At 39.1% G+C, this 25,122-nt stretch overlaps 1 protein-coding gene across 1 annotated transcript in view; it reads left to right on the top strand.

Annotated features, from left to right (window-relative positions):
- Positions 1-25,122, top strand: part of IQCM (IQ motif containing M) — a 594,059-nt gene that overhangs the window by 402,624 nt on the left and 166,313 nt on the right. Inside the window, exon 15 of the mRNA XM_060400977.1 lies at positions 15,026-15,187. Coding sequence (XP_060256960.1) covers positions 15,026-15,187 — 162 coding nt within the window. The remainder of the gene's footprint in view (positions 1-15,025; positions 15,188-25,122) is intronic.

Consider the following 25,122-nt stretch of genomic DNA (forward strand, 5'->3'; position numbering starts at 1 on the left):
AAAATGTTTACTTTCCTTCCGGCATACAGAAACACACACAAACACACACATAGGCTTTTTTTTTCTTTCCAGCTGTTTTGTTTGTGATTTAAAGATTTTTAATCTTACTCTTTTTCTAGTATGTATTCTAGGAAATTCTTCTTGTATATGAGAAGCCCTAATTTTTATATGCTTATTTTATAATCAGTAATTGCATTTTGCTCTCCTAAATTATAATAATTTTCATCTTCTCTTGAGTTTCATAAATATGCAGTTGTATCACCTGAAAATGATATGAAATTTTTACAATTCTACTTTTATTGTGTACAATACAACTTAAGATATCTTTTTCTTGACTTTCGCAATAGCTGGAATATTTATGACCTTAGATAATAATGTCAATGATGGGCATTATAGTTTTCTCACTAATTTTAATGTTATTATGTAATGTTGATGCTTATTTGAAGTTGTGTCCTTCTCTTCCTATTTATTAGATGTCTTTATGAAGAGATTATTTTTTCAGCTTTATTAAATATCTTTTGATATCTATGGAGACAGTTTAAATCTTACTTGACCTGTTGCATTCCCAGCTTAAATCTTTGTTCCTCACTATGTATTATTATTTAATTATGCTCTTGGATTTTTCATACTACTATTATTTTAGGATTTTTAGATATAAAGTTCTTTTAATCTTTGTTGTTTAATGACAAAGATGCTTTTAAAAATGCAGATATATCAATAAGCTTTTCTTAAGCAGTTTACTATAGGTTTTAATATACTTTTTTTAACATAGGCTTTTAGAATAAAAGAAAATGGCCCTCATAAGGAATTCTCATAATTTTATAAAAATTATTAACCAAACTTATTTGTGTTTTATGTAGCTATATGACTTATTTATGTACAGTAATATGTTCTGTATTTTTGTCAAAATTCCATGAAGACTGAAAAAGGGAAAGGTCTTTTAGGTTTCTTTATCCAATAGTCTACTTCTGTTAGGTCCAGACCATTTCTGTCCTTTATTGAGCCCATCTTTGCATGAAATGTTCCCTTGGTATCTCTAATTTTCTTGAAGACATCTCTAGTCTTTCCCATTCTATTGTTTTCCTCTATTTCTTTGGCCTTGTTCACTCAAGAAAGCTTTCTTATCTCTCCTTGCTACTCTTTGAAGCTCTATATTCAGATGGGTATATCTTTCCTTCTCTCCTTTGCCTTTTGCTGCTCTTCTTTTCTCAGCTATTTGTAAGGCCTCCTCAGAAAACCATTTTCAGAAATCCCCATTTCTTGGGGATGGTTTTGATCACTACCTCCTGTACAATGTTATGAACCTCCTTCCATAGTTCTTCAGGCACTCTGTCTATCAGATTTGTCCCTTGAATCTATTTGTCACTTCCACTGTATAATCATAAGGGATTTGATTTAGGTCATACCTGAATGGTCTAGTGGTTTTCCTTACTTTCTTCAAAAACCTAAGACCGTGGCATCTAGTCCCATCACTTCATGGCAAATAGATGGAAAAACAATGGAAACAGTGACAGACCATTTTCTTGAGCTCCAAAATCACTGCAGATGGTGACTGCAGCCATGAAATTAAAAGATACTCCTTGGAAGAAAAGCTATGACAAACTGAGACATATTAAAAAGCAAAGTGTGTGTATTAAAAAGCAAAGACGACATTTTGCCAACAAAAGTCTGGATAGTCAAAGCTATGGTTTTTCCAGTAGTCATGTATGGATGTGAGAGTTGGACCGTAATGAAGGCTGAGTGCCAAAGAATTAATGCTTTTGAACTATGGTGCTGGAGAATACTCTTGAAAGTCCTTTCAATTGCAAGGAGATCAAACCAGTCAATCATAATGGAAATCAACCCTGAATATACACTGGATGGACTGATGCTGAAGCTCCAATACTTTGGCCACCTGATGCAGAGAGCAAAATCATTGGAAAAGACCCTCAGTCTGAGAGAGATTGAGGACAGGAGGAGAAGCGGGCAATAGAGGATGAGAAGGTTGGATGGTATCACTGACTCAATGGATATGAGTTAGAATAAACTCCAGAAGACAGTGAAGGACAGGGAAGCCTAGTGTGCTACAGTCCATGGGGTCGCAAAGGGTCATACATGACTGAGTAACTGAACAGCAGTCCAGTACTTGTGAATGTGTTTAATTTGCTTATAAGTCTAAAAATTAACAACAGCATGGAAATAAAAATAAATGTTAGCATATTATGAATTCTGTATACTTATTCCACTGAAGAAGTGAACCTTTTGCAATAACTTTACTTTGATTATCCAACAATCAAATGACTGTAATCCTGTAATTTTCTATTTTGTATTAGAAATTTGGTTGGGTTTATAAAGATATATATGTATTAATGACACAATGTTCCCAAATTTAATCTTTGAATAGTATAGCAAGAATGTTTTGGAGAAATTTGTAACATGTATGATGGTCATGAAATGAAAGGACTTAAAAGTAGTAATTCTTGCTATATTTAAAATTTTTTTAAATTAATATTGCTGTACTTTAATAAATATTTAATTAATTCATGTTTGATTTACTCTGAGTGAAGTGTTATGAACATTTTTGCTCTCCTTTAAGTTAAACAATGTTGGTATTTAATTATGATACAAGAGATCTATGTTCCTTGAATTTATTTTTGCTGATTATACCATCCAAGGGCATGTTATTTAACTGCCTTCTTAACCATTTTGCCCTGTGGCTTTGATTCTTAAAATGTCTTGCTCCTTCATCAGTGATCTTTAAGATTTCATATATCAGCTTAAGATAAATTGAATGTAGGAAAGTTTCATTAATTTCAGAATGGGAATGTTTTAAATTCACTTTCCCTTGTTCACGACATGTAATTTTTTATACTGATAGATTGATATTCTTTTAAATTTACTAATTAATAGAGAAAGCTTAGATAAAAGCAGCATGATAAAAAAGTATGACATTCATCTAATTCAAATAAAAGAAAATGAATGCAACATAAAAATATAAAGTACTTTAACAGTGGCCTTATATTAAAAGTACAGCATTTAGAAACTGGTCATTCACTCTGGATTATAGATAATTTGACCACCAGCTTGAACCCACATTTGATTAGACTATTTTTACTCATAGTCTTAAGTGTACTGGGCACTGTGCTCAGTCATGTCTGACTCTTTGCAATCCCATGGGTGTAGCTTGCCAGGCTCCTCTGTCCATGAGATTCTCCAGGCAAGAATACTGAAGCAGGTTGCCATTTCCTACTCCAGCGGATCTTCCCAACATAGAGAGCAAACTCTAGGCTCTTGCATCTCCTGCATTAGCAGGAGAATTCTTTACCACTGAGCTACCCGGGAAGCCCCATAGTTGCAAATACTTCTTAACAATTGACTTCCACAATGAGGTCTTCTATTCTGGTTTAATAAATGAGGGTCAGTTGTAAAGCCCCTTGATACACTTAGGATTGATCCTAAACTTAATGATTTACATATGAGCCCTTTTCAGATATTAAGTCTATGCTGGAATTTGTGTTGAGGACTGGCCTGTTAGGAAGAAGTTAGCACTTTCAAAAATCCTAGAACCTCCAGTTTCTCATTATTCAATCCAAAACTTACTTTGTGTGCAACACACCTGAGATTGTGTCCTCAGTCATTTTTAGTGTTAAAATATCTTTTGATAATAATCCTAGAGAGGGAAGAGTTGTGATAATAGATGGTTTTTCTTTTTTTATCACTCCTGTTTTATAATGAATCCTCATCCGAATTTCCAAGATGGGTAGCAAGAATAGTACTAAAGACTTAAGCATCAGACAATTGCTTTCATCTCCCTTGCTAGTAAAGTGAAAGTGAAGTCGCTTAGTCATGTCCAACTCTTTGCGACCCCGTGGACTATAGCCTACCAGGCTCCTCTCTCCATGGGATTCTCCAGGCAAGAATACTGGAGTGGGTTGCCATTTCCTTCTCCAGGGGATCTTCCCAACTCAGGGATTGAACCCGAGTCTCCCACACTGCAGGCAGACGCTTTAACCTCTGAGCCACCAGGGAAGCCCATACTAGTAAGGTCATGCTTAAACCTTTGCATGCTAGGCTTTAGCATTATGTGAACCAGGAACTTCCAGATGTCCAAGCTGGCTTTAGAAAAGGAAGAGAAACCGGAGATCAAATTGCCAACATCTACTGGATCATAGAGAAAGAAAGGAAATTGCAGAAAAACACCTAGCTCTGTTTCATCAGCTACACTAAAGCCTCTGACTGTGTGGATCATGACAAACTGTGGAAAGCTCTTAGAGAGATGGGAATACCAGACCATCTTACCTGATCTTACCTGTCTCCTGGGAAACCTGTATGCATGTCAAGAAGAGCAACCCTGTATGGAACAACCGACTGGTTCAAGATTGAGCAAGGAGTAAGACAGGGCTGTCTGCTGTCACCCTGTTTGTTTAACCTACACCCTGAGCACATCATGAGAAATGCCAGGCTGGATGAGTTACAAGCTGGAATCAAGATAGGCAGGAGAAGCATCAACAACCTCAGATATGTGGATGATACCATTCTAATGGCAGAAAGCAAAGAGGAACTAAAGAGCCTCTTGAAACTAAATAGACATTTCTCCAAAGAAGACATACGGATGGCTAACAAACACATGAAAAGATGCTCAACATCACTCATTATTAGAGAAATGCAAATCAAAACCACAATGAGGTACCACTTCACACCAGTCAGAATGGCTGCGATCCAAAAATCTGCAAGCAATAAATGCTGGAGAGGGTGTGGAGAAAGGGAACCCTCCTACACTGTTGGTGGGAATGCAAACTAGTACAGCCACTATGGAGAACAGTGTGGAGATTCCTTAAAAAATTGCAAATAGAACTACCTTATGACCCAGCAATCCCACTTCTGGGCATACACACCGAGGAAACCAGAATTGAAAGAGACACATGTACCCCAATGTTCATCGCAGCACTGTTTATAATAGCCAGGACATGGAAACAACCTAGATGTCCATCAGCAGATGAATGGATAAGAAAGCAGTGGTACATATACACAATGGAGTATTACTCAGCCGTTAAAAAGAATTCATTGGAATCAGTTCTGATGAGATGGATGAAACTGGAGCCGATTATACAGAGTGAAGTAAGCCAGAAAGAAAAACACCAATACAGTATACTAACACATATATATGGAATTTAGGAAGATGGCAATGACGACCCTGTATGCAAGACAGGGAAAGAGACACAGATGTGTATAATGGACTTTTGGACTCAGAGGGAGAGGGAGAGGGTGGGATGATTTGGGAGAATGACATTCTAACATGTATACTATCATGTGAATTGAATCGCCAGTCTATGTCTGACGCAGGATGCAGCATGCTTGGGGCTGGTGCATGGGGATGACCCAGAAAGATGTTATGGGGAGGGAGGTGGGAGGGGGTTCATGTTTGGGAATGCATGTAAGAATTAAAGATTTTAAAATTTAAAAAATAAAAAATAAAAAAAAAAAGAGCCTCTTGATGAGTATGAAAGAGCCAGCTTAAAACTAAATATTAAAAAATCCAAGATCATGGCATCCAGCCCCATTACTGCATGGCAAATAGAAGGGGAAAAGGTGGAAGTAGTGACAGACTTCCTCTTCTTGGGCTCTAAAATCACTGTGGATGGTGCTTGCAGCCATGAATTCAGAAGACGATTGCTTCTTGGCAGGAAAGCTATGACAAATCTGAACAGTGTGTTGGTAAGTAGAGACATCATTCTGCCAACAAAGGTCCATATAGCCAAGGCAATAGGGACCAGTGGTCATGTATAGTTGTGAGAGCTGGACTCTAAAGAAGGCAGAATGCCAAAGAATTGATGCCTTCAAACTGTGGTGCTGGAGAAGACTCCTGAAAGTACCTTGGACAATAAGGACATCAGACCAGTCAATCTTAAGGGAAATCAATTCTGAATATTCGTTGGAAAGACTGATGCTAAGGATGAAACTCCAATATTTTGGTCATCTGATGTGAACAGCTGACTCATTGGAAGAGTCCCTGATGCCGGGAAAGATTGAGGGCAGAAAGAGAAAAGGCTGTCAGAGGATGAGATGACTGGTTGGCAGCATTAATGCAATGGACATGAACTTGGGCAAACTTTGAGAGATGGTGAGGGACAGGGAGGCTTTACATGCTGTAGTCCATGGGGTCGCAAAGAGTCGGACATGACGGGGCAACTGAGCAACAGCAACAACAACAACAGCAACATTCTATAATGTAGGGCTGATGGCTTTAGGCCTGTTTCCTAGTGCTAAGAGTGATCTGCCGCCGAGCGTCCTATTAACTACTTACACTCTACTGTAGTTTCTTAGGGGTTGTGGGAGAAGGAAGATCACACATATGGGGGTAGAACTGGAAAATATTAAGAGTAATAATTATTCCTATATACTTTGTATTTCCAGAATTTCCTGTAATGAACACGTAGTGTTTTTAAACCATTAAATAATTATAAAATTATCACAGAATCAAAATATTGGGAAAACAAAAATAAGTTTTTAGTATGATCCCACTTATAATTTTTTTTAAGTCACTGCATATCTCAAAATACAAGTCTGAGGACCACTACCTTAAATATTTAGGTTGAGGCTCTGCAGGAGGGAAGAAGAGTCCTTGATGATACAGTGTCCTCTGAGGGAGAGGAATGGAAGGGCACCTTTGGATTCCCTGAACACTCACCACCTACTCTGAATATTAAGCATAATGAGCCTCACTTATGTGAGAGGCAGGGGGAAATGAGAGGTGTCTCAGGTTTTATTCTGTGGACTTTTATCCTGGCTTACATCCTTAGCAAACTAAGAGGGTTATAATCAGCTGATGAACCATGGTTTTGACCTGAGGGCTTGTCAACAGCTCTATAAAAGAAGTTTTTGTGGAAAAAACTAATATCAGAAAAAGGCCTGGGAAGACCTACAGTTGTGAGAAAAATTGTACTGAAGACTATTCATGGTCATCTGAAGGATTTTAGAAAGATTGCTGCTGCTGCTGCTAAGTTGCTTCAGTCGTGTCTGACTCTGTGCAACCCCATAGATGGCAGCCCACCAGGCTACCCCGTCTCTGGGACTCTCCAGGCAAGAACACTGGGGTGGGTTGCCATTTCCTTCTCCAATGCATGAAAGTGAAAAGTGAAAGTGAAGTCGCTCAGTCGTGTCCAACTCCTAGGGACCCCATGGACTGCAGCCCACCAGGCTCCTCCACCCATGCGATTTGCCAGGCAAGAGTACTGGAGTGGGGTGCCATTGCCTTCTCCATTAGAAAGATTGGAAGACTTCAAAGGGAGGCTATCAGACAACTGGCAACATGTGGAGGTGCCAGCTGTTCCATGGCACAGGAACTGTGTGTCTAAAATAATGGGGCATCCTTGGTTGAAAGGACAGGCTTCAAAGTTCGAATGAAGATTAGATCCTGGCTTCACCGCTTACTCTGAGGCCATGAAGTGCTCAGTAGCCCTTCTCCCTGTGCATACATCCTATGAGTTCACTACTATCAGACTCATAACATAGGCTCAGTGAGTCTGATAGTATTGAATTCATAGGATTGTCAGCAAGTCACACATTTGTGATTTTAGGATTAAATTAGATAATGTCCATAACCTGTGTCGCACACTGCCTGCTATATACTTAGCTCCCAATGAATAATACTAATTATGCTGTACTTATTTATTAATTAAAAAGCCTTTTATTAACCATTTCCAAGTATCAGCCACAGTGACTAGATACTGGGAGATTCAGTAGTTAGCCAACAATCATGGACCTTGTCTGCCTGTAACTTACAGTCATATGAGGGAGATAGATCTGAATAATAGAAGTCATATGATTACACACTTCAGTATGTGTAATGGAGGAAAATACAGGGAACAGTCACTCTGAGATATTATACTGTGGATGCTTGATCCAGTTTGGTGAGAGTCAGGGAGACTTTGAAAAGAGGCATGAAGGTGGTGTTTAAGTTAATGAGTCAGTGGAGGGCAGCATGTGGGAGAAGAGCATGCCAGGTACACAGAACATCTTATGCAAAGGTCTGAAGTAGGAGGATTCAGGGTGTGTTTATGAAACAGAAAGAAAGCCCAGGATCCTAGAGTAGAGATGGAGGAGGAGGCAGCGACCAGAATGTTCAGAATCTTCTAGGACTTATTCAGTACTTGATGCTATTTTAAGAGCATCAGGAACCTACTCAATAGGGAAATGTATGAAATAGGAAACCAATGAGTAGGAAAATGTATTAAAGATACATAAAAATACTATTCTGGTTGCTGCTTAGAGGCAAGGTCAAAAGGGCCAAGAAGATTATTTAGGAGGCAAAAGTACTTGTATAAAAATAGATGATAGGAGAAGGCAATGGCACCCCACTCCAGTACTCTTGCCTGGGAAATCCCATGGACAGAGTAGCCTGGTAGGCTACAGTCCATGGGGTTGCTAAGGGTCGGACACAACTGAGCGACTTCACTTTCACTTTTCACTTTCATGCATTGGAGAAGGAAATGGAAACCCACCCCAGTGTTCTTGCCTGGAGAGTCCCAGAGATAGGGGAGCCTGGTGGGCTGCCATCTATGGGGTTGCACAGAGTCAGACACGACTGATGTGACTTAGCTGCAGCAGATGATAGGAACTTCCCTGGTGGTCCAGTGGCTAAGACTCTGAGCTCCCAATGCAGGGGCCTGAGTTTGATCCCTGGTCAGGGAACTAAGATCCCACATGCTGCAACTAAGACTAGCACAGTCAAATAAATTCATTAAATAAAAAGAGTTTTTTTAAAAGTTTAAAAGGTAGTTGTCAATTTTTCAAGGATGGTAGGAGGGGGTAGTGAGGTGTCAAGGAGGTTTCCTTATTTCCTAGGTTGTGCCAGTAAAAGCAAGCTATTTACTGAGGCAGGAAATCTGGGTACTGGACAGACATTGAGTGCCTGTTTGTTAGCCAAATGGAGTTGTCAATTAGATATCTTGATTTTGCTGTATTTTGTTAACTCTAAGGTATATATTTTCATATTTTAATGTCTCTAAAATAGAGCTATATCTTATAATCAGTGGCATGCCATAGTTAAATTTTCAGTCTTATATTTCTTAATGATGATAAACTAATGGGATAATCAACATCTATATTATCTTAGAGTCAACAAAATATGAGCTTATTGTTTTTGCTAATAATAGCAACAAGGAAGACTACCACAACATCGATTAGTAACTCATGAGTACTGATGAACACAAAACTTCTAATCAGTATCCAATGGGAACCACTGAGCCTTAGACCATCCAAAATAATGTGAGAGTGACCACAAAGGGCAGCGAGTTCAGAATGACTGTCCACTTCTCCACTCACCCATCCAGAAGACAAACAAGATGGGGCAGGAGACAGCAGACCACCATTATTATCTCAGGAGGACAGAGGCTGTGCCAGCATCTGCTCAGGCAAGAGCATATAATAGTAGTAACAATGCTGGCCATCAACTCGGCGTTCTTCTAAGGACTTTATTTATTTCAAGTCGTGGCAACACTCTAATGTGAACAGTTCTACTGTAATGTAAATAGTTTTACTGTTTAGCTGGAAAGAGGGTAACTAACTTGCTTCAGATCACTCATCTCATAAATGTCAGGTCAGGTCCATACCCCAGTGGTAGTCAGCTCCAGGGCCACAGCTCAGCCTCAGCTGCTCCCTCTAATGAAGACAAGTGACTACTTGGTGATCTGGGAGCAGCAGAGACTCATGGAAATATTGTGTGGGCCTCTGCCATAGACCAGACCTAGACACACACACCTGCGATCTTCAGAGTGTTACTACACCTATGGCTTGGGGAAGAAGGAGTAAGGAAGAGCTCTTATTCTTGTGAGTTCTGAGAACCATATTTTTACACCCAAATGTAATGTGGCAATATTGACTTAGCAGTATATTAAAAGGTAGATACTCCCTAAATAACAAGTTAACAATATCAGCAACAAAAATTAAATTCCTGTTTTGTCTTAGGATGACATATGTAATAAAACAGAAAGAAGAGGGCATATTTTACAAGCCATATGCTTTCTAAAATGAAACATGCTTACGTGTAATCAATTTTGATATTATGAAGGAAGGTACAGTTATTCCAAAGTCGTTATGCTTCGTTTATATTCTATAAGCTCCAAGGCGCCATCTGTATTGCGTGTGTGCTAAGTCGCTTCAGTTGTGTCTGACTCTTTGTGACACTGTGGTCTGTAGCCCCCAGGCTTCTCTGCCCAAGGGTTTCTCCAGGCAAGAATATTGGAGTGGGTTGCCATTTGTGTTACTCGATGGCAAATGGTGGCAATAGCAAGACTCTGAACTAGACACCTCCAACGTGTGCCTGCTTCTACAGCTCTCATGACATCCCATTTTCACGGCAAGTTCAACATCCCGCAGACTTCATGTGTTTTACTTACTGTTCAATCAGAGTAATCCAGGAAGAGAAAGTGGCAGTTCTACATCCACCACGGCTTAGAATTTAGCATAGGCATCTTATTTTGCCCAAAATGGAAACATTTGGCCTTGATGGAAAATAAGATGCTTTATTAAAACTACTAAGCATAAAGCTATTTTGCTTAAACATCTTGCTTAAGCGAAAGGAGTTAGAAAAGTATCAATCTTAGGGAAGAGAGAAACCTTAGGTGCAATCTGGCCCTTCACACTAAAAAGGCTGCTATTACTGCTAGATTTCTCTACTTTACTTTCTTACTTTATGGTTTCAAAGACAAAAAACTGATCTTTTTTGCTTCCTCATTTTGTATGTGAAGTAAAACTTCAGGGTTGTATTTAATTTCACTGTGATTTCTTGTAATTAGTGCTGCATCCGTAGCCTCCTTCTCAACTCCAAGAGACCTCTACTGCCTAGGAAGCCCCCAGCTCAACTTCTTCAAGTACAACCTGAGTGAAAAAGTAAAGCAGGGTTGACTCTTTAGCACTGCTTTGTAGTAGTTCTGGCTTTCTTTCTTCTTTTGACAGATGAGAAGGGGCTTAAAATTATACAGGTGAGATGTTCCTAATGTCTGTTCACATATCTGAGCACATATAAATGTGGGTTCGATCCCTGGGTTGAGAAGATCCCCTGGAGGAGGACACGGCAACCCACTCCAGTATTCTTGCCGGGAGAATCCCATGGACAGAGGAGCCTGGTGGGCTATGGTCCATAGGGTTGTAAAGAGTCAGACATGACTGAGCAACTTAGCCCACAGCACGCAGGTGAGGTATCCCTAATATCTGTTCACATATCTGAGCACATATAAAGATGTCTGCTTTTTTTGAGTTAGAAGGGAATAGTTTTGAACTTTCTCTTTTAAAAAAAGCAGAAAATTCTCTAAAGTGTTGATAATTAAAAGATGCAATAGTTTATTATTTCCTGACTCTCTTGTGGTTTTCATTACTGTTGAAGTAATACTGGGTTACATATACTAACACACCCATGTAGTATTTATAGACATGGTGCTATGGATTTTTATATATTTCTTATATCACTTAATCCTAACAATAATCCTAAGAGGTCAGTACTATCACCAGGAGATGAATGTGATTTGTCTAATATTTCAAAGCCTGTTATGATGGTTCAAAGATTAGAACTCATAGATTGACACATACTATTGATACAATGTTAAAATAGATAACTAGTGAGAACCTGTATCACACAGGGATCTCTACTTAGTGCTGTGTGTGACCTAAATGGGAAGGATATCCAAACAAAGATGGAATATATGCATGCATATAACGGAATATATGTGTATACATATACAGTTGCTTCACTTTGCTTTACGGTAGAAACACATTGTAAAGCAACCATACTCCAATAAAAATTAAAAAAGAAAATGAATTATAGCTCAGGTCTGCTTTATCAATTAGAGAATAAAACTACATGGTGATTTGAGCAGGGAATGTTTAACGTAAAGAATTATTAACTCTGATGGAGATTAGGGAAACTGAGATAGACTGTGAGCGTGTGCTAGGTTGCTTCAATCGTGTCCAGCTCTTTGTGACCCCATGGACTATAGCCCACCAGGCTCCTCTGTCCATGGAATTCTCCAGGCAAGAATACTGGAATGGCTTGCCATGCCCTTCTCCAGGGGATCTTCTGGACCCATGGATCGAACCCATGGATCAAACCCACGTCTCTTATGTCTCCTGCATTGGCAGGCAGATTCTTTACTATTAGTGCCACCTGGGAAGCCCAAGATTGGCTATTAAGGGTAAAAGGAACCTTAAAGAATTGAGAAGACATACAGAACAGACTTATGGACATGGGGACAGGGAGGGGGGAGGAAGAAGAGGGTGAGATGTGTGGAGAGAGTAACATGGAAACATATACATCACCATATGTGAAATAAAATAGTTAACCAATGGGAATTAGCTGTATGACTCAGGGAACTCAAACTGGGGCTCTGTAACAACCTAGCAGGGTGGCTGGGATGGGAGGTAGGGGAGAAGTTCAAGAAGGAGGGGAGATAGGTATACCTATGGCTGAGTCATGTTGATGTTTGACAGAAACCAATACAATATTGTGGAGCAAATATCCTGCAGTTAAAAATAAATACATTTAATTATTTAAAAAAGTATTGAGAAGAGGAGTCACGCTAGCTCTCAGTCTGAGAACAGAGCACTTCGGGAAAGAACAAATTTTAAACAGTGCCCCTTACCGTATTTCTCCCTGTAACTTGGATTCAGCTCTTCTTGGAGGGGACACAGCTGTGACCCAGTAAACAGAGACACTCATGAAAGTAGCATGCTAGTGTATTTCCCAGGGAAGTTACTTACCAGGGTTCAGGCGAAGCTGTTTTCAGGGAAGTGTCTCGGTGTAGAAACCATTCAAGGGAAGGTGGTGCCGCAAGGAATGTGCCCACAAGCTCCCAGTGCGTGTGTCTCAGGAGCCCTATGAGGTTCCAGGCAGCATGGCCCAGAAGACCCTGCGTGGTTGGTCACGATTTACTACAGGAGACAATCCCCCAGAACCAGGAAGAACCCCTTTATCCACTAGTTCCCTAGATTGCCTTCTATCAGGGATGTTTAAAATGTTGCCAGATGGCAAGGGGGAAATATTCTAGTCTCACAAATAGGACAGTGAAGATGGATTTTGGGTGAGGCAACAGATGGGGCTTCCCTGGGAGTACTAGTGGTAAAGAACCCACATGTCAATACAGGAGATGTAAGAGACATGGGTTCAGTCCTGGGTTGGGAAGAGCTCCTGGAGAAGGGCATGGCAACCCACTCCAGTACTCTTGACTGGAGAATCCCATGGACAGAGGGGCCTGGCAGACTACAGTCCATAGGGTTGCAAAGAGTCGGACATAGTTGAAGCGACTTAGCGTGTAAAAGATGGCTTCCTGGCACAGTATCTACCAACAAATCTACTTTCTTTTTCATTTACTCATTATGTTGTACTGCCTTATACTTACTGTACTATGAAATATGATATTTAAAAAAAATAAAGGGGAGAGAAAAGGAAGCTAGTTGGGAAGAAGAGAAAAAAATGTAACAGGATTATAAATGAAGATTTTTATTAGTATCTTTTCTTTGAAATGTTTCTAGGTAGAATTGCTTTGAATCAATTGCTCAGTAGACTGCCTCATTGAATTTTAGGACATTGGGTTATCAACCAAAAACTGAAAACACAAACTGAAGGCCCAAGGACTGTAAGAAGTGACTTTTCACTCCACGATTCAAATTCTTCATTAATCACAGCTCTCTCATCTACTAGTCGTTGTTATTTGGTCTCGAAGTTGTGTCCAACTCTCTTTGACCCTATGAACTGAAGCATACCAGGCTTTCCTGTCCTTCATTATCTCCTGAAGTTTGCTCAGACTCATGTCCATTGAGTCAGTGATGGCTATCTAACCATCTCATCCACTGCCATGCCCTTCTCCTCCTGCCCTCAATCTTTCCAAGTGTCAGGGTCTTTTCCAACTAGTCAGCCCTTTGCATCAGGTGGCAAAAGTATAGGAGCTTCAGCTTCAACATCAGTCCTTCCAGTGAATATTCAGGGTTGATTTCCTTTAGTATTGACTGGTTGGATCTCCTTGCAGTCCAGGGGGCTCTCAAGCATCTTCTCCAGCACCACAACTTGAAAGCTAGTTAATGCAGGTCATATTCACTTGACAAATATTTGTTTGCAAATGAAAGCTTCTCCTCAGTTCAGTTCAGTTCAGTCGCTCAGTTGTGACCAACTCTTTGCGACCCCATGGGCTGCAGAACACCAGGCTTCCCTGTGCATCACCAACTCCTGGAGCTTACTCAAACTCACGTCCATCATGTCGGTGATGCCATCCAACCATCTCATCCTCTGTCTTCCCCTTTCCCTCCCATCTTCAATCTTTCCCAGCTTCAGGTCTTTTCAAATGAGTCAGTTCTTTCCATCAGGTGGCCAAAATATGGCCAAAGCATCTACTCAGATAATCCAAATCCTAATTGCGTCAGTTGCAGACTCTAAGATTTAGGCAAGTTATTTAATTTCTTTGGACCTCAAATTCCTCATGTGAACTGAAGATAATAACAGTATTGACCTTACAGGTGTGCTGGGAAAATTAAATGTGTTAATGTTCAAAAGCACGTGGGGCCATTTCTTGCATATAGTAAGTGTTATATAAATATTTGTATAGGTGATGTTACATTTTCTTAAAGACCATAGCTTAAGAATATTGATTCAGTAGTTCTAGTTTATGGAACTCCATATTTACTCAATATTTTTCTCAGATTATTGTTTAATGGCAATTAAAATATGATTATGCTATAGTATATATAATATGAATGCTGTTAGTTGGTTATCTTACTTTTTTTCAGAGCTATTAACAGCACTGCTTTAGACTGATAGTATTTGAGGATTCTACTTGTAAGCCTTTACTCCTTAATTTTTGCTAGGAATTATCTGAAAGACTAGATTTTTGGTAAAGTATTTTTGGGTAAACAGAGCTATGTTGTCTAACTATGTTGCATAACCATTAGCATTCAAAAGTTTCAATAGTTTTAAATTTTCTTCCCTTAAAAGAAAAGGATATGAAATTTTGTAAAAGGTCTAAAAATTAAAACAGAATGTTGTTTTTTATTCTTTTTACAGAAGACCGTGTAAAATACTCTGGTATCATCAAGAAGCACAATGCAATTGAAATGCTATTTACACTTTACCCTCCTCAAGGTGCTCATGTGTCTACTAATTTGAGGCTTAGGTCAACTTGGCTGAGGCCCATTGTAAATGGGGAAGAAGGATATAAGTATATAGGTAAGATTATGAACCTTATTATTTCTTTTTATAAATAAGGAAGAAACTTGTACTTTATGTAACTCTTATTCATCACTTAGATGATATGGGATGATACGTTGGCCTTATAGAATATTCCCTTTTGTCTTTAAATATTATACTTACAGTTTAAAAAGTGGCTGTTTTATACTTTGGTGACTCCATTAGAATAGTGGAAATACTGTGTTAATCCATTCACCACATGATGGATATATATTTTTTTTCTAATGTGCTCCTACAAGGAATACTGCTATACACATTCCTGTACAGGGCTGTGGATAGACATATGTTTGCCATTTCTCTTGTCTAAACTTATTTCCAAAGTGGTTATGCCATTTCATATTTCCTACCAGTGGAAATAAGAGAGTGGCTTTTGTTCCATAGCTGTATCACTACTCACTATAATCAGTTATTTTAATTTTAGCCATTCTAAGTGATATGAATTCCATTGTGGTTTTAATTTGTATTTCTCTAATAGACAGTGATTCAATGTCATGGCCAAGGGGCTTGCATAACTCAGTGAAACTATGAGCCATGCCACGCAGGGCCGCCTGAGACGGACAGGTCATGGTGGAGAGTTCTGACCAAACATGGTCCATTGGAGGACGGAATGGCAAATCACTCCAGTACTCTTGCCACCAGAATCCCGTGAACAGGATGATAAGGCAAAAAGATATGACACTCATCATTTAGGAAGATGAGCACCCCAGGTTGGAGTACAATATACTATTGGGGAGGAGCAGAGGGCAGTTACTAGTAGCTCCAGAAACAATGAAATGGCTGGGCCAAAGGGGAAACAGCACTCATTTGTGGATGTGTCTGGTGGTGAAAGTAAAGTCTGATGCTGTAGAGAACAGTATTGCATAGGAACCTGGAACATTAATTTGTCCATGAATCAAGGTAAATTGGCCATGGTCAAGCAGAAGATGGCAAGAGTGACCATTGACATCTTAGGAAACAGTGGACTAAAATGGAAGGGGATGGGTTTAAAACTTAATATTCAAAAGACTAAGATTATGGCATCCAGTCCCATCACTTCATGGCAAATAGATAGGCAAAAAGTGGAAGCAGTGACAGATTTTATTTTGGGGGGCTCCAAAATCACTGCAGACAGCAACTGCAGTCAGGAAATTAAAAGACATTTGCTCCTTGGAAGGAAAGCTATGACAAACCTAGATAGTGTATTAAAAAGTAAAGATATCACTTTGCCATCAAAGGCCCCTGTAGGCAAAGCTATGGTTTTTCCAACAGCCATGTATGAATGTGAGTTTGACTATAAAGAAGGCTGAGCACCAAAGAGTTGATGCCTTCAAATTGTGATGCTGAAGAAAACCCTTGAGATTCCCCTGGACAGCAAGACCAAATCAGTCAATCATAAAATAAGTCAACCTTGAATATTCACTGGAAAGACTGATGCCAAAGCTCCAATACTTTGGTCACATGATGTGAAGAGCTGACTCATTGGAAAAGACCCTGATGCTGGGAAAGATTAAAGGCAGGAGGAGAAGGGCGCGACAGAGGACGAGATGGTTGGATGGCATCACTGACTCAATGGACATGAGTTTGAGCAAACTCCAGGAGATGATGAAGGACAGGGAAGCCTGGCGTGCTGCAGTCTATGGGGTCACAAAGAGTCAGGCATGACTTAGCGACCGAACAACAACAACTAGACAGTGATATATAGCATATTTTTATGTATTTGTCATTTCTGTATCTTCCTTGGTGGAGTGCTTGTTTAAACTTTTTGCCATATTTATATTTTTTGCTGCTGCTGCTGCTAAGTCGCTTCAGTCATGTCCGACTCTGTGCGACCCCATAGACGGCAGCCCATTTTTGCTATTGTCCTTAATTGTTGCGAGATGTTTCAATATTCTAAATATAAACTCTTTAATATGCGTATGCTTTGTAATATTTTCTCCCAGTCTGTCACTTGTTTTCTTCTTTCTCTTTCTTCTGAACAGCAGAGGATTTTAATTTTGATAAAGTCAAGTTTATCACAATTATAGCTGATGCTTTTACTGTCATCCAAGAAATATTAGTTAGGCCTTTGGTCAAAAGATTTTCCTCTAGAAACTTTATAGTTTTAAATTTTATATTTCAGTGTATGGTTTTTTGAATTATATTTCATACATGACTCAAGGTATCTAACATATTGATATTCAAATGTGCTAGCACTGCTTGTCGAAAAGACTATCCTTCGATGATTACTTTATATTTTGGGAAACCGAATATACCAAAGAAAATATATAGATGCAGATAAGCACATTAAAAGATAACCAGAATCATTAGTCAATAGGAAAATACATATAAAAGCCAAAATGTCATAGTACCACTCATTTATTAGAATGCCTAAAATAAAACTTAAAAATCTGATAATTCCGAATCTAGCAAGAATGTGGAATAACTGGCACATTCATACATTGCTAGTGGAAATGCTAAATTGTACAGTGGGTTTCTAAAGATTTTGATACTTTCTTACGAGTTAATAAGCTCTAACCATAAAACCCGGCTGTCCTACACAAAGGTAATTATGCAAGAGGAATGAACGTATTTGTTCACATGAAAACCTATAATGAATATATGTAGCTGATTAATCATAATTGCCAAGAGCTGGAACAACACAAATGTTCTTCAGCTAGTGAATGAATAATCAAAATTTGTTAACATTTTTACAATGTAGTACTATCAAGCAATAAAAAGGAATGAGCTATTGATTCCATAACATAGATGAATTTTAAATGCATCATGTTAAGTGAAAGAAGCCAGACTCAAAGGCTATGTGTGTGCATGTGTGCTAAGTCGCTTCAGCTGTGTCTGACTCTTTGTGACACTGTAGACCGTAGCTTGCCAGCTTCCTCTGTTCATGGTATTCTCTAGGCAAGAATGCTAGAGTGGGTTGCCATGGCCTCCTCCTGGGGATCTTGCCGCAGGGATCCAGCCCATGTCTCTTAGGTCTCCTGCATTGGCAGGCGAGTTCTTTACCTCTAGGGTCACCTGGGAAGCCCATAGGTGGTGTATAATGCATTTAACAAGTAACATGCTGCTGCTGCTGCTAAGTCACTTCAGTCATGTCCGACTCTGTGCGACCCCATAGACAACAGCCCACCAAGCTCCTCCATCCTGGGGATTCTCCAGGCAAGAACACTGGAGTGGGTTGCCATTTCCTTTTCCAGTGCATGAAAGTGAAAAGTGAAAGTGAAGTTGCTCAGTCGTGTCCAACTGTTCGCAACCCCATGGACTGCAGCCCACCAGGTTCCTCCATCCATGGGATCTTCCAGGCAAAAGTACTGGAGTGGGGTGCCATTGCCTTCTCCGAACAAGCAAATGACTGAATCTCAAATGAGTTATGCTGAAAAAAGTCAGACAAAAAAGAGTACAAGAGTATGATTCTGTTTATATAAAAGTCTAGAAGTTGCAAATAAACTAGGCCCATGACAGAATCAGATCTGTGGTTACCTGGAATGGGTGTGGGAAATGAAGTGAGACCTGATGGATTACATTAGAGAATGGAAATGCTTGTTAACTTGACTGTGGTTATGGGGGATGGTCCCATGGGTGTAAACATATGTCAAAATTTGTCAAATTATACACTTTAGGTATGTGTAGTTTTTCATTTACATGTCAATGAAGCTATAAAAATAAAGTTGAAAGCATAAATTTAAAGAACCAAAAAAGTGAAATTGGTATTTGGGGAATTATTTTGAAAGGTGATTCTCTTTAAGTTTTAAAACTAGTATGTTAGAGATATCTACAGAGAGTCACAAATTAAGTGCGATCTCATTTGGCTTGTGCATATAAAGGTGTATTTAAGTGTTCAGTTCTAAAAGATAGCCTGGAGAAAGAAGAGGAAACAGAAAGAAAATTATGAAAAAGAAAGTTGAGGCTTTAGGTTCTATGAGATGAACTAAGATCCTGATTGTAATTTATTTTATCTTGGCAATTTCCCCCTTGAAAATTAGCCTATTGTTCTAAAAAATTCCCATCATTGTTTAGAGCCTATCATTCTAAAAGATTTGTGTTCATTGTTTAGAGTCCATTTGTGAACATTTGGTCCAAATAAAACAAACAGAAAGGAGATATGCAAGTGGCCTTATAAGTTGAAGACTCCGTCTTCTGAAGTTTTATGCTGTCATTCCCCTTTTTAGTGAGTGGCCAGGGCCTTGTATCTTTTTAAATTACAGTTGTTATTAAATTGATTGACAGTAGAGTTTGCAGCGTTTACCTTGAAAAAGATTAGTCGGTTACAGAAGTGCCTTCTAAAACTCAGTAACTCCTTGACTATAAACATTTTAGGGAAGATAACTCTGGGAATTTATTACATTTTTCAACATTAATACTCCACAATGTAGCATTCCTGTTTATTGTTTTCACACTGTACATTTAGAGATGTATCATCAGCAAGAACTTAGGAGTAGTTAATAGAGTTACTGAATGCTCTATAAATGGCATGGGCTGCTAACAAATTATGTAATATAAAGATCACACATACTCTAAAAATATTTGTTATTTCCGTATTTTACATCCCAGAATTCTTAGCAAAGTAGCTTGAATGTAACTGGAATGCTGCATAAGCCATAATTTCAAATTGCTTAATATGCACAAATTATTTCTTCTGAATCATAATTTTGTAGTCTTACAACATCAATGAAGTAAAAAAAAAAAAGTCTAAATCTTTTTTCAGGAGCATATGTCTTGTCAAACTTGTTTTCAGAAAGCTTATTTTGGAAGGCTAGTCTTTTAACATGCTTTTGATTGTATTTCCTTATGAGTTGTCTGTCCTTGAGCTCACCTGACCTTCTGGCCTCTCACAGATACACTGAACGTGTTCCTCTCCTTCATTAAGTTTCTGTGACTTTGGTGAATGTCCAACTTGGAAGCTGTAGCTTGCTTTAAAGAGCTTGTGGAATTCTAATGGGAATACCTTAAAAGGGGTAGGTTAGCCATTGTCTTTCAAGGAAATAATTTAGGGAATACAAATGAATGATTAAGCTACTTTCTCAAGCCAATGGTCCATTCTTAACTGAAATCATATTGTTATATTAATATAAGATTTCTAATTAGTTCAGATTCCAAGTAATGAGCAAAGACCTCTACCTCTACTCCTATTTCACACCGCATTTTGAGCCCTTTGTGTTGTAAATTTTACTTACCTTGATAACATATGGATATTTAAGTTTTATAAGTACTATTGGAACCTGACTTCCTGGCTGAATCGCTGTTATCCTATTATGAGAACAAGGTATCTTTTTATGGCCTTCAGTTTATTCCACAGCCTTCAGGCAAGATCTAATGTACATTAGCCAAATGAGAATCTTTCCTGTCTTTTAAAAATAAACTCAAAATGGATTAAAGATCTAAATGTAAGATCAGAAACTATAAAACTCCTAGAGGAGAACATAGGCAAAACACTCTCAGACATAAATCACAGCAGGATCCTCTATGATCCACCTCCCAGAATTCTGGAAATAAAAGCAAAAATAAACAAATGGGATCTAATTAAAATTAAAAGCTTCTGCACAACAAAGGAAAATATAAGCAAGGTGAAAAGACAGCCTTCTGAATGGGAGAAAATAATAGCAAATGAAGCAACTGACAAACAACTAATCTCAAAAATATACAAGCAACTTCTGCAGCTCAACTCCAGAAAAATAAACGACCCAATCAAAAAATGGGCCAAAGAACTAAATAGACATTTCTCCAAAGAAGACATACGGATGGCTAACAAACACATGAAAAGATGCTCAACATCACTCATTATTAGAGAAATGCAAATCAAAACCTCAATGAGGTACCACTTCACACCAGTCAGAATGGCTGCGATCCAAAAATCTGCAAGCAATAAATGCTGGAGAGGGTGTGGAGAAAGGGAACCCTCCTACACTGTTGGTGGGAATGCAAACTAGTACAGCCACTATGGAAAACAGTGTGGAGATTCCTTAAAAATTGCAAATAGAACTACCTTATGACCCAGCCATCCCACTTCTGGGCATACACACCGAGGAAACCAGAATTGAAAGAGACACATGTACCCCAATGTTCATCGCAGCACTGTTTATAATAGCCAGTACATGGAAACAACCTAGATGTCCATCAGCAGATGAATGGATAAGAAAGCTGTGGTACATATACACAATGGAGTATTACTCAGCTGTTAAAAAGAATTCATTTGAATCAGTTCTGATGAGATGGATGAATCTGGAGCCGATTATACAGAGTGAAGTAAGCCAGAAAGAAAAACACCAATACAGTATACTAACACATATATATGGAATTTAGGAAGATGGCAATGACGACCCTGTATGCAAGACAGGGAAAGAGACACAGATGTGTATAACGGACTTTTGGACTCAGAGGGAGAGGGAGAGGGTGGGATGATTTGGGAGAATGACATTCTAACATGTATACTATCATGTGAATTGAATCGCCAGTCTATGTCTGATGCAGGATGCAGCATGCTTGGGGCTGGTGCATGGGGATGACCCAGAAAGATGTTATGGGGAGGGAGGTGGGAGGGGGGTTCATGTTTGGGAATGCATGTAAGAATTAAAGATTTTAAAATTTAAAAAATAAAAAACTAAAAATTAAAATAAATAAATAAATAAATTGGTTTAAACTATGAAAAAAATAAATAAATAAAGACTGTGGCAATTACTCAGTTGTCCTTGACAGTCAAGTCTGGTTTTTGATGATCTTCTTTCAGAATTGTCTACATTGCAACATAAGACTTTCTTTTCTTACATCCCTTATTGCAATTGTAACTATTTCACTCTCCACAAAATAGATGCTATGCCTGGATGTTAAGACCTTTTCTTTGTTCTAAAAAATGTTCTTTTAAAAATATTGTTCCTCAGAAGCCCTCCTTCTGATCCGTAATGTCTTTTGGCACTTCTCTCTAAACATTTCCCACATTTTCTCATTTGTTTTAAGTGATGGAACTCAGACTAAGATTTAATAATCCATAAATCTGATATATTGTGAATATAATCCTAGCTACTATGAATTCTGCTTATATCTTTTCACTTTTTTAGACTTTTAAAATATGTATCTCAGCATTTACTTGGATTTCTAATAATCATTTTTAATCTCCTTTTTATGGCATGTTTTCTTGTAACTATTAGACATATGTAATTTATTTTGCCTTCTTAAATTTTGTACCCTGACTTGTCCTGATTTCACTTGACTTATTTAGAATATGGACATTTATTGCTCTTGTCAAAACTCAGTTGGGTGTTGTGCTGTAGCCAGTGAGGAATTGAGGTCTGTGTGCGTAGAGCAGCATGGAGGTGAAACCTCCAGCGCCATTATAACTTCTGCAAGGTTGATTGCAGCGCCAGTGAGAGCTTGACTGTAACTTCATGAGAAACCCTGGCCTGATCCACCCAGAAAGCCCACTCCAGACTCCTGACTCACTATGTGAGTCTATTCCTTTAAGCTTCTAGTTTGGGGGAAATTTGTTACAGAGCATACAAGTCAGTGATTAGTAGTTTTTAGCAGTGGAAGCAAAATGACATAGGATTGAGTGTGGTTCCTCAGGAAAGACTGGGTTGCTGATTGACTGGCCTTCAGAGAACGTATTACTAGAGTGAAACTTTTGTTCTTTGGTTAACTATCAAAAGTAGAACCTCTCGCTGATTGGTTGGCTTTCAGAAGTGTGTTTGCTGAGGTGAGTTTCCACTGGCTGATGAAACAGGTTTAACATTGGTTCTGGGGGTTGCTTGTCAGCATGGCTGCATGCCTAGCCACTCAGTCCTACGCACGCCATTGCAACCCTTTGGACTGTAGCCCATCAGATTTCTCTGTCCATGGGATCTTTTAGCAAGAATACTGAAGTGGGTTGTCGTTTTCTCCTCCGGGGTCTCTTCCCTACCCAGGGATTGAACCCGCATCTCCTGTGTCTCCTGCATTGCGGGCAGATTCTTTACCTACGGAGCCATCAGCATGGCTATAGACCTGTAACTGCTTCATTAAAGAGGTATAAAAAGTTCTAGTTTAAAATTGTTACATAGATGTAGAACTGTTGAAAGTAAAAGTGTTAATTGCTCAATCATGTCCAACTCTTTGCAGTCCCATGGACTGTAGCCCACCAGGCTCCTCTGTCCATAGAATTCTCTAGGCAACAATACTGCAATGGTTAGCCATTTCCTTTTCCATGGGCATCTTCCCAACCCAGGGATTGAACCTGGGTCTCCTGCATTGCAGCAGATTCTTTACCATCTGAGCCACCAGGGAAGCAAAATTACGGGGAAAAGTTATTCTCAGCATAGGTGCAGAAAGAAACAAGGGTATGTGGTAGTTGACTTACTGGAAGCAATTAAGCATAATTATGAACCTAGGATATATCTTGTCACCCTGCTTATTTAACTTATATGCAGAGTACATCCTGCGAAATGCCAGGCTGGATGAAGCACAAGCTGAATCAAGATTGCAGGGAGAAATATCAATAACCTAAGATATGCAGATGACACCACCCTTATGGTAGTAAGTGAAGAGGAACTAAAGAGCCTCTGGATGAAAGTGAAAGAGGAGAGTGAAAAAGTTGGCTTAAAACTCAGCATTTAAAAAACTAAGATCATGGCATCTGGTAGCATCGCTTCATGGTAAATAGATGGGGAAACAGTGGAAACGGAGACAGATTTTATTTTTTTGGTCTCCAAAAATCACTGCAGATGGTGACTGCAGTCATGAAATTAAAAGACGCTTGCTTCTTGGAAGAAGTTCAGTTCAGTCGCTCAGTTGTGTCTGACTCCTTGCAACCCCACGGACTGCAGCATGCCAGGCTTCCTTGTCCATCACCAGTTACCGGAGCTTGCCCAAACTCATGTCCATCGAGTCGGTGATGCCATCCAATCATCTCATCCTCTGTTATCCCCTTCTCCTCCTGCCTTCAATCTTTCCCAGCATCAGGGTCTTTCCCAATGAGTCAGCTCTTCATACCAGGTGACCAAAGTATTGGAGCTTCATCTTCAGCATCAGTCCCTCCAGTGAATATTCAGGACTGATTTCCTTTAGGATTGACTGGTTTGATCTCCTTGCAGTTCAATGGACTCTCAAATCTTCTCCAACACCACAGTTCAAAAGCATCAGTTCTTTGGTGCTTAGCTTTCTTTATGGTCCAACATTCACATACATACAAGACTACTGGAAAAACCATAGCTTTGACTATACAGACCTTTGTTGGTAAAGTAATGTTTGTTTTTGCTGACTGTATGGAGCTTCTCCATCTTCGGCTGTAAAGAATATAATCAATCTGGTTTCGATATTGACCGTTCGGCGATGTCCATATGTAGAGTCATCTCTTGTATTGTTGGAAGAGGGTGTTTGCTGTGACCAGTGCATTTTCTTGGCAAAACTCTGTTTAGCCTTTGCCCTGCTTCATTTTTTTACTCTAAGGCAAGGCCAAACTTACCTGTTACTCTAGGAATCTCTTGACTCCCTACTTTTGCTTTCCAATCCCACATGATGGGATGGACATATTTTTTTGGTGTTAGTTGTAGAAGGTCGTGTAGGTCTTCATAGAACTGTTCAACTTCAGACTTCTTTGGCATTAGTGGTTAGGGCATAGACCTGGATTACTATGATTTTGAATGTTTTGCCTTGGAAATGAACAGAGATCATTCTGTCATTTTTTAGATTGCACCCAAGTAATGCATTTCGGACTCTTTTGTTGACTATGAGGGCCACTCCGTTTCTTCTAAGGGATTCTTTCCCACACTGGTAGATATAATGATCATCTGAGTTAAATTTGCTCATTCCTGTCCATTTTAGTTCACTGATTCCTAATATGTTGATGTTCACTATTGCCATTTTGTATTTGATCATTTCCTTGGAAGAAAATCTATGACAGATCTAGATAACATATTAAAGAGCAGAGACATTACTTTGCCAACAAAGATCAATATAGTCAAAGTTGTGGTTTT

This window comes from Ovis aries, chromosome 17 (genome assembly GCF_016772045.2).
Source record: "Ovis aries strain OAR_USU_Benz2616 breed Rambouillet chromosome 17, ARS-UI_Ramb_v3.0, whole genome shotgun sequence".
NCBI classification, from domain to species: domain Eukaryota; kingdom Metazoa; phylum Chordata; class Mammalia; order Artiodactyla; family Bovidae; genus Ovis; species Ovis aries.